At 32.1% G+C, this 9,001-nt stretch overlaps 1 protein-coding gene across 5 annotated transcripts; it reads right to left on the bottom strand.

Annotated features, from left to right (window-relative positions):
* Positions 1-2,395: 2,395 nt before the first annotated feature.
* Positions 2,396-8,225, bottom strand: LOC100804970 (probable serine/threonine-protein kinase PBL15). 5 transcript variants are annotated; one of them, XM_041010214.1, is made up of 7 exons: positions 7,754-8,225; positions 6,035-6,170; positions 5,757-5,890; positions 5,164-5,287; positions 3,584-4,061; positions 2,859-2,873; positions 2,396-2,701 (listed from the first exon to the last, which is right to left on the bottom strand). In XM_041010214.1, exons 1-5 carry the CDS (start codon positions 8,165-8,167, stop codon positions 3,616-3,618), a joined length of 1,254 nt encoding a protein of 417 aa, XP_040866148.1. In that variant the 5' UTR covers positions 8,168-8,225; the 3' UTR covers positions 2,396-2,701; positions 2,859-2,873; positions 3,584-3,615. The 5 variants fall into 5 exon arrangements, with proteins under 5 accessions (XP_040866148.1, XP_014624072.2, XP_014624073.2 ...); XM_014768586.2 differs by having other exon boundaries at positions 3,591-4,061; XM_014768587.2 differs by having other exon boundaries at positions 3,694-4,061.
* Positions 8,226-9,001: the final 776 nt, after the last annotated feature.

Here is a 9,001-nt window from a genome sequence, read left to right as displayed (position 1 = left end):
GAAGGCTTGGAATATCATTGGTGATGATATCTTTGCAGCGGTTAATGAATTCTTTACAACTGGAAAAATTCTAAAGCAGCTCAACCATGCTATTATTGCGCTTATTCCTAAGCATGATCAGGCCTCCCAGGTTAACCATTTTAGACCCATATCTTGCTGTAATTTGTTATACAAGATTGTATCTAAAATTCTGGCTAACCGCATAGCCCCAGAGCTTGAGACTATTATTGGGGAAACTCAAACTGCTTTCATTAAGAACAGAAAGATGATGGACAACATCTTCCTAGTTCAAGAGATTTTGCGCAAATATGCCCGGAAAAGATCCTCTCTGAGATGCCTCCTGAAAATTGACTTGCATAAAGCTTATGATTCCATTTCCTGGGAATTCTTGGATTGGATGCTTAAGTCCATTGGCTTTCCAGCCCAGTTCTGTACTTGGATCATGGAATGTGTTTCTTCCACTTCCTTTAGTGTGGCAGTCAATGGATCCATTTATGGTCACTTCAAAGGGCAGCGGGGTCTTAGACAAGGGGATCTTCTCTCCCCTTATCTGTTTGTGCTCTGTTTGGAGTACTTTTCCAGAGATATGAGCAGCCTCAAGGAAGATGCCAATTTTAAATTTCATCCCAACTGTGCAAGTATTCAGCTATCTCATTTGGCTTTTGCAGATGATATTATGCTTTTATCTAGAGGAGATATCCCTTCTGTGTCAACTATGTTTGCCAAGCTTCAACACTTCTGTAGGGTTTCAGGGCTTTCCATCAACTCTGATAAATCTGCCATATACTCAACCGGTATTAGGCCTCATGAGCTTTCTCATATTCAGCAATTTACTGGATTTAGCTTGGGTGACTTCCCTTTCAGATACTTAGGTGTTCCCCTTTTATCATCTAGATTAAATGTATGTCATTATGCTCCCTTGCTTTCCAAGATTACTAGCCTGATTCAGGGATGGAGCAAAAAGTCTTTATCTTATGCAGGTAAGTTAGAGTTGATCAGAGCGGTTATTCAAGGAATTGTGAATTTCTGGATGGAGATTTTTCCTTTGCCGCAATCTGTTCTGGACCGGATCAACGCTTCGTTCCGTAATTTTCTGTGGGGCAAAGCGGATATTGGCAAACACAAGCCCTTGGTTGCTTGGTCAGTAGTTTGTTCTCCGAAAAAAGAAGGGGGTTTAGGCCTTTTTAATCTCAAGGACTGGAACCTTGCGCTTCTTTCCCGTATCCTGTGGGACTTTCATTGTAAGAAAGATTCTCTATGGGTTCGGTGGGTTCACCATTACTATTTCAGAGGGAGCGATGTGTGAAATTATAATTCTTCTTCATCAGATTCAGTTTTGATAAAGAAAATCATTCAAATAAGGGACTTTATTATCTCTAAAGAGCTAAGTACGGAAGAGGCCAAAAAGAGGATTCAATCTTGGAGCACCAATGAACAATTGCTTGTTGACAAAGTCTATGAATACATTAGAGGTGTCAAGCCTACTGTTAGTTGGTGTTCTGTTATATGGAACCCAGCAATCCCCCCTAAGATGTCTTTCATTTTGTGGCTTGCTAAAAGGAATCGGCTGCTTACTCTTGACAAAGTTGCTTTTTTGAACAAGGGTTCCCTCTGCCCTTTATGTTCAAATGAGCTTGAGTCAAATGCTCATTTGTTCTTTTCTTGCAGAAAATCTCTCCAAGTTTGGGCTCACATTCGTGATTTGGCTCCTTTCCGCAGGTGTTTCACTTCTTTACAGCGCATTACTGACTCTTTAATTAGGGACAGATCCACATCAGGTGTTCAAGGAAAATTACGTTGTCTGGCTATAGCAATTACAGTATACTGCATTTGGCTGTCTAGGAACAAGCTGATTTTTGAAGATTATCAATTTTCTGTCATAGAGGTTATTAGCAAGATTAAGTTTCTTATGTATAGACAAGCGCACCTGTTGCATTTGTTTTAGCATCTTGATATATGTCTTCTTGTATTAGGGAGATTTTTGATTTTCTTTAACTGCGGGATATGCCCCGTTTATTATTGTATCATTTTGGGTTTGATATAATTTACATTTTTTCCAAAAAAAAAAAAAACATTGGGGTTGTCTAAAATTGATGTTATAAGGGTACTTTCTACAATAATTTTAGTTACAATCGATATGGAATATGTTAGTGTTTTCTTTTAAATTGATTTTCTATATCAGTTCTATTTATCTAGAAACAACGTACAAAGTTGTCTTTTTTTTATTATTATAAAAACTCATCCTAACATTTCAGTTTCTAACATGATCCTACAACATGAATGATTACTATGGTCTTTTGTTTAACAAAAGTCAATTCCACAATTAACAAAATTAGATAACAAAATTAATAAGCTCTTTGCATCTATAGCTTGATCATATTTTGTTAGAGGAAGATGAGACGAACAAAAATTACCCCACTCAATGTTTATAACCTAAAGAATCAATAAATAACCAGCATGCTTTGGCACACAACTAATCATTACCCGCCTCTTGGAATCATTGTAAACATAGTTCTATCAAACAGGAAAATAAGTGTCGTATAACATGTTTACGATCTCTCCTGATTTTGGTTGAAGCCCATGCCATTTTGGAATTACATGTGCACACTCTACATAAGCTTTATTTGTCCTAGTACCAAGAATCACTCCAGCAATGATATCTTGATTGTTGAATTAGCTACTGTTCCAACTGTGTCGTAACCTACATCGCATCACCAAGTTAGGTTGTCTCAAACCAGGAAATTTAAAAGAAAAATATTGAAACTACAAAACTCATTAATCTAAATATTCAGCCATGTAAAAAGTAGAAACTTAAAATTATTCTCAGCCAGACTTGAGGAATTGATTAGTTCACCCACCACATCTTCTCCAGCCTACAAACAACCCAAACAAAATCAAGAGTAACTGTCAAGACCCTGTTCAATTAAAATGTAGCTGAGAATGAAGAGAAAACCAGTAGAAAGGGGATTTTTCAGACTAAGAAGTCAGAACAATAGAAATTAAAATCGGTGGTGCTATGCTGACAGGGACAAAATACTCATATGCATGTCATATCGTATATCCGAGGATCACAGAACACAGAAATAATGATTGATTAACATGTGGTTAAGCTAATTCCTTAGATTTCGGGATATCAAATAGAATGATGATCAAAGACGCCAGGAGACATGTATTGCACAGTAGGTCGGGTCAGTTGACTCGGCCCAAAGTAGACCGGAGGGTACACCAAATTTATTCCTAATTTTAAGCTTGTTTTATTCAAATTTAAAATAAGAACTTTAAATTTAAAATCAAATGATGATTTTATAATTTTTTATACCTAAAAGTTAGTTTGAAGTTTGATTTTTTTAAAATAATGTGTTTTTGAAACTTAAATTTTAAAATAACAGAAAATAAATGAGAAGTAATTCTAAAACTAGTTTTTTTAGAAAGTTTCTTCTTAAAAAAGTTTTCGTTTATTTAAAAACTATATATATATATTTTTAAAAAGCTCATCTCCTTAAAAAGTTTTTCTTGACCAACTTCTCTGCTCATACCGTGTGACCAACAATTAATTTGTAGCCAGACCGCAAATAATACTTACTACTTACACATCTAAAGCACTCCTATTCAATTCTAAAACCAAGTTGTTCTGCCTGAAACCAGAGGAGAAAGCCTCTTGTGGTTACCACCAGCTCTAAGATCAATTTTCACCTTATTTGATGCTCCATTTCTAGCACATTGAGGCCAGTGTCCATATGTAACTGCCATGTCCTTAAACTTTTGCAAGTTTTCAAGAGTTTCAACAGCAGTTTGTATTCTTGGCCTGTCTTTGGGATTCAAACTTGTGCACTGCAATGCCAAAAGGGCCATCTCCTTTGCACCCTTAACAGAATATTGGCCAACAAGCCTTGGATCCATAATGCACCTCAACCTCTTGCTATTGCTCAAGTAAGGTTTTGACCAATCCACGAGGTTTTGCTCAGTCTTTGGTCTTTTTTTGTCTATTGCTCTCCTTCCTGTCAGCAGTTCTATCAGAACAACCCCGAAGCTATAGACATCACTTTTTGTTGTCAAGTGCCCTGTAATAAACCGTGTGGGGAGAGATAATTAAATTTTTACACATTAGTTTTTAATTTTCAAAAACCAAGTTGCTAAATTTCACAATTTTCATATGATAATGACTATAAAAAATAATACTAAGAAGGATTCAAGCAGAAAAAAAGTTGAGACATGATGGTGAGTTGTTCGACTCATGAACAAGTGGGAGAGGTGTTCAAGTTGAAAAGAATATTTTTTTAATTAAAACATGGTGAAACGGTGTTTGACACGCGTTGTCCGCAAGTGTTGGTGTCAGAGCAGTGTTAGACACACCGATACACCATTCAAGAGAGTGTCCGTGTTTCATAGTCAGAGTTAGGGGTGGGAATAGGCCAGACCAGACCTTGAAAGGCCTGAACCTAGCCTACGATGAATCTTTGAGGTCTGAGCCTGGCCTATAGCCTATCAAAGGTTTTTATTTTAGCTTGGTCTGACCTTTTTAAAAGTCTGGTCTGGCCTGATAGCCTTTTTAAAAGTCTTCTTCAAAATAAATATTTAATATGATGGAGTAGGAACGTAATAGGAAAGTTAAAGAAAAAGGAAAGTCAATCAAAATAATAAGGAATATAAAAGGGCACATGATTCACACTTAAATTGTAATTAAAGTCCTTGATTATAGGAATAGAAATTATGGAACAGTAATGTATAATCAAAGTCTGATAGTTTTAAAAAAAAATTAATTATATCCAAAAAATAATATTATATATTGATACCCAAAAAATAATATATATATATATATATATATATATATATATATAGGCCGACCTATCAGGCTTATAAGATTTTTTAATAAGTCTAAGTCTGGTTTATTTAATTTAATATGTTTTTAAAAAAGTCTGAACCTAACATTTTAATTAAATAGGTCAGTTTAGGCCAGGTTCTATGTAGGTCAGGTCGTAAGTTCCTGTAGGTCGGCATGACCTACTCCAAATAGCCAGTGTTAGGTTGATTTCTTCTTCCAAGTAGTTAGTGAAAAAAAAGGGTTGTTAGTCTTTGGGGCATAAAAAATTACTGATCATTTTTCCAAGTGAGGGTAGCAGGATGCAAAAAAAGGGTTACAAAATTAGCTATCTAAACAAATACCCTTGGAGATGTATTCTGGGGCTGCGTAGCCATAGTTGCCCCAAACTCTGGTTGTAACATGTGACTTTGATCCCTCTGACACCAATCTTGCAAGTCCAAAATCCGAAAGTTTGGCTGTGAAATCCTGTTTTAACCAGATTCACATGATCCTCAGAGGACTTGTTTTTGCAATAATGCTTAGCGTTTTATTTATGAACAATATCTTTTTTACCCTGATTATCTAGTGGAAGAACAATACTATAATCACGTAATTGAAATGGAAAAAAGTAATTAAATAAAGTATAAAATGTAGATGCAGTTCATTACCACTGCCAGTGTGTTTAGATATGATAATACTCAAGAATCAGTTGTACCTCACAAAATTATGACCATGCCATGAATAAGAAAAAATAACTATTTATTTCTTTACAATAGTTGTTTTTACTTACTTTTTTATACTTTCACCATGAAAAAAGAATAAAAAAGTAATTAATTCAAACACATTAATAATGGACTGCATCTACATTTTATACTTCATTTATTTAATTACTTTTTTTCAATGTCAATTAAAGCAATTAAAAGAAAAGAATGTTAAATAGTAGTGTAGTACATACTGAATCAAGCAAGATATTGGAAGTCTTGAAGTCTCGGAAAATGACTGGATTCTTAGCTGCATGCAAGAAGGCAAGACCTTTAGCTGCACCTATTGTAATTTTTAATCTTGTTGCCCAAGGCAGTGATGTTTTTCCTACAATCACATGAAGTAGTGTCTAAATCAACCGAAGTATTATCCATTACAAAGAGAAATATGGTCCAACCAAATTATCTCTCCTACTAAACAAGGCTTTCACATTTTTCATTGATAAAATTGAAATAGGATTATAATGCATACTTCTGAACAAGTGATTCTCCAAGCTTCCCCTTGGCATAAATTCGTAGATAAGTAGCCTTTCTTCGTCCTCGTAACAATATCCAATCAACTTGACCAAATTTTTGTGTCTTAGCTGCCCGAGAAATATCACTTCTGCCTGCCACCAAAGTCAAACTTCCAGTTAGGTGTTGAACAACCTTAGAACTTAAAGATAAGAGTTGGCTCTTGAAAGAAATTTCATTTATTTAAATATATAAATTTGAATTTTAGTTGATTTGTTTAATAATAGGATTAGATTATATTTTGAATAATTTTTTCTGGAATTATTTTTAAGTTTATTAATTATATAACCGAATGGATTCGAATTATTTATAAATATCTCAAACTTATTTATATCACTCGCTCTCATGGGTTCGCTGAGCAAATTAATTACTTCTAATTTTTGAAACAAAACAAAAAAATCATGGTTTGGTCATACTAGTTCTTGGATTACAATAATGATTAACTTAAGTGACCGTGATTTGTATCTTTTAATTAAGTAAATTATGAGAGTTTGACGGTTGGATATAAAATAAATATTATTGAAAAAAATATTCATTTTATGTTCACTTTTAGTTTCAAAACCATGATTAACAAAATAATAAAAGTTCTCTAGGTTAGGTTAATATAATAATAATGTAATTTCAAACTTTCAATAAAAAAAATTAATATTAAATTTTTTTCTTATCCGTAAAAATTAAAGATAATATTAAAAAAATTATAATAATTTACATACATGTTAAATTAAGCATCAAGTGAAACTTCATTAGGGTGTTTGATGTCTTTCAACTACACAATCATTATGCTGATGATGATAAATTATTAAATAAGAAGTCGTAATTGAAATTTAATTTAAAATATAATAACTGATAGTCATGTACTTATATGGAATTTTAATTTTATTTTGAACTAAAAATTGAGAAGTGAAATTTGATTATTGATTAGGGACAATTTTTATTTAAAAAAAAAAACAATTAACAGGTAGATCGTAGACATCACCACTATGCGGTAAGATTATTATATCTTGACACCTGGCTAAGGTATACCATATATTGGGTCAAGGTATTAATTCAAAGTTACTCGTTATCAAATCAATAATAATAATATGAATAATAACATTCAATAAATATAATATTATAATTTTATAACCCTAAAAACTATAAAATAACAAAAAATCATTTTAAATATATTTTTATTTATATTAAAAATATTTTAGATTATATTTAAAAATGAAAAAATAATAATAATTTTTTATAGAGAAATACCAATTCAAACTAATTTCCTACAACAATTTTTCAACCGATTTTCCTTGATTTTCATCGGTTTTAAACAGACTTGGTGTTCTTAACCAGTTATCACTTATCACCGGCTCTAAAATGGTCTAATTTTTTAAAATTAACAAATTGATCACCAGATTGATTTTTTTTTTTATCAAACCGATCCAAGTAGACGGTCTAGTCTGATTTCTAAGACTAGATTAAAAAATTTAGATGAACTTCATCAGTAAAAAGTTATATTAAAATTTATTTTATATAGATTTTCAACCTTTTTAAAATATTTATTTAATTTTAAAATTTATATTTAAATTAAATCGGATTGATCCTCAGTCTCAACAAATTAAATTAAAGTCAAATTTATTTCATCTTAAGAAACTGTTCATAAAATTCTAAACGTATATATAATTATATACTTACAACTTACAAGCCACTCACGGTGTCCTTGTAAACCTTGAACGTTGAGAATCTTAACAGCAACAGGTTGAGCTTTCAAACCCGGTCTCAGGTTAGCATCTATATAGCCCTTATGAACTGTTCCAAACCCTCCTTCACCCTGCCAGAAACTGTTCGAGAAATTCTGAGTAATGGCACGCAGGTCACTGAGCTGAAAATCATATAAATCCGAAGCAAACGACTTTGCAATTTGATCTTCATTTGATCTTATGGACGAAAAATGACCAAGATCAGAGAAAGACATCCAATGAAATGAATTTGGTAATTGTGCAATATCATTGGATATATCTGAACTTGAGGGCTTGAGATTGCCAAAGATAGTTTGGTTTTGAATTGTGCAGCAGTTTGTGGTTAATGGCTTCCATGGCTTTGATGGATGCTTCATTGTGTGAAGGAAAAAGTGTCTTGTAGAATTGGGTTGCTGGTGGTAACAAATGAGTACCAAGATCATAATTTAAAGATTGCACAAGCTTTTTTTTTTTTTTAAAATGATAGAGACAATGGAATTAGGAAGGATATGTCTTCTTCAACTACTCCACTCTTTGTTTATAAAAAAGAAAAAAACTACTCCACTCTTTGAAGGACGTGTTAGTAAAATTTAGTTATTTATAAAGTGAAAAGTAAATTAATTTATTTAGGTCTTCTTTTTTGTCTTTTGTGACACTAGCCTTTCCGTTTTGAATAATATCATGCAACTAGAAGTGTCCTCATGGCTGAGCTAATGCCATATATTCTGCTATTATATATGGAGTTAGTCAATAGTTATATATATTAGAACCGTCCACAACCTCCATTTTTAACGTATATATCATATATCTATTGTACTAAATTTAACGTATTTATGGCATTCCTAACTAAAGATATTCATTTATTGCATCCCTATAATTGATTTTCATTTCAAATGATGAAAAAAAGTTATTAAAACAAAAATATCTTTTATATTTAAAAAGGTTATATATAATTTAATACTCTTATAGAAGTTGTGCTATGATAGGTATTACTCATAATTGTTAACTTACAGAATTAATTAATCTTTTAAATATAAGCATTTTTAAGAGATTCACGTTTGCTTTTTAAAAAATATAAGCATTTATAATATTGTGAGTAAAATTATAAGATAATATTTTTAATATTGTGTCAGTAATTTATTTTTGGTTTTTTTTACAATTACACGTTAAACTTTTAGTTAAAAAAATGTTTGTCAAATATAAATTATTAT

This window comes from Glycine max, chromosome 16 (assembly GCF_000004515.6).
Source record: "Glycine max cultivar Williams 82 chromosome 16, Glycine_max_v4.0, whole genome shotgun sequence".
Lineage (NCBI taxonomy): Eukaryota > Viridiplantae > Streptophyta > Magnoliopsida > Fabales > Fabaceae > Glycine > Glycine max.
Note: the sequence above shows the minus strand (reverse complement) of the source record. Positions and strands in the feature narration are given on the sequence as shown.

Bases quoted from the DNA above. Each gene is read 5' to 3' on its own strand.
- LOC100804970 (XM_014768584.2), bottom strand. From the start codon at position 8,167: ATGAAGCATCCATCAAAGCCATGGAAGCCATTAACCACAAACTGCTGC. The intron at 5,891-6,034 runs GTATGCATTATA...ATGTGATTGTAG, and splicing joins GGAGAATCACTTGTTCAGAA to GAAAAACATCACTGCCTTGG. The intron at 2,874-3,693 runs GTGAAAATTGAT...GGTTGTTTGTAG, and splicing joins GAAATGGAGCATCAAATAAG to GCTGGAGAAGATGTGGTGGG.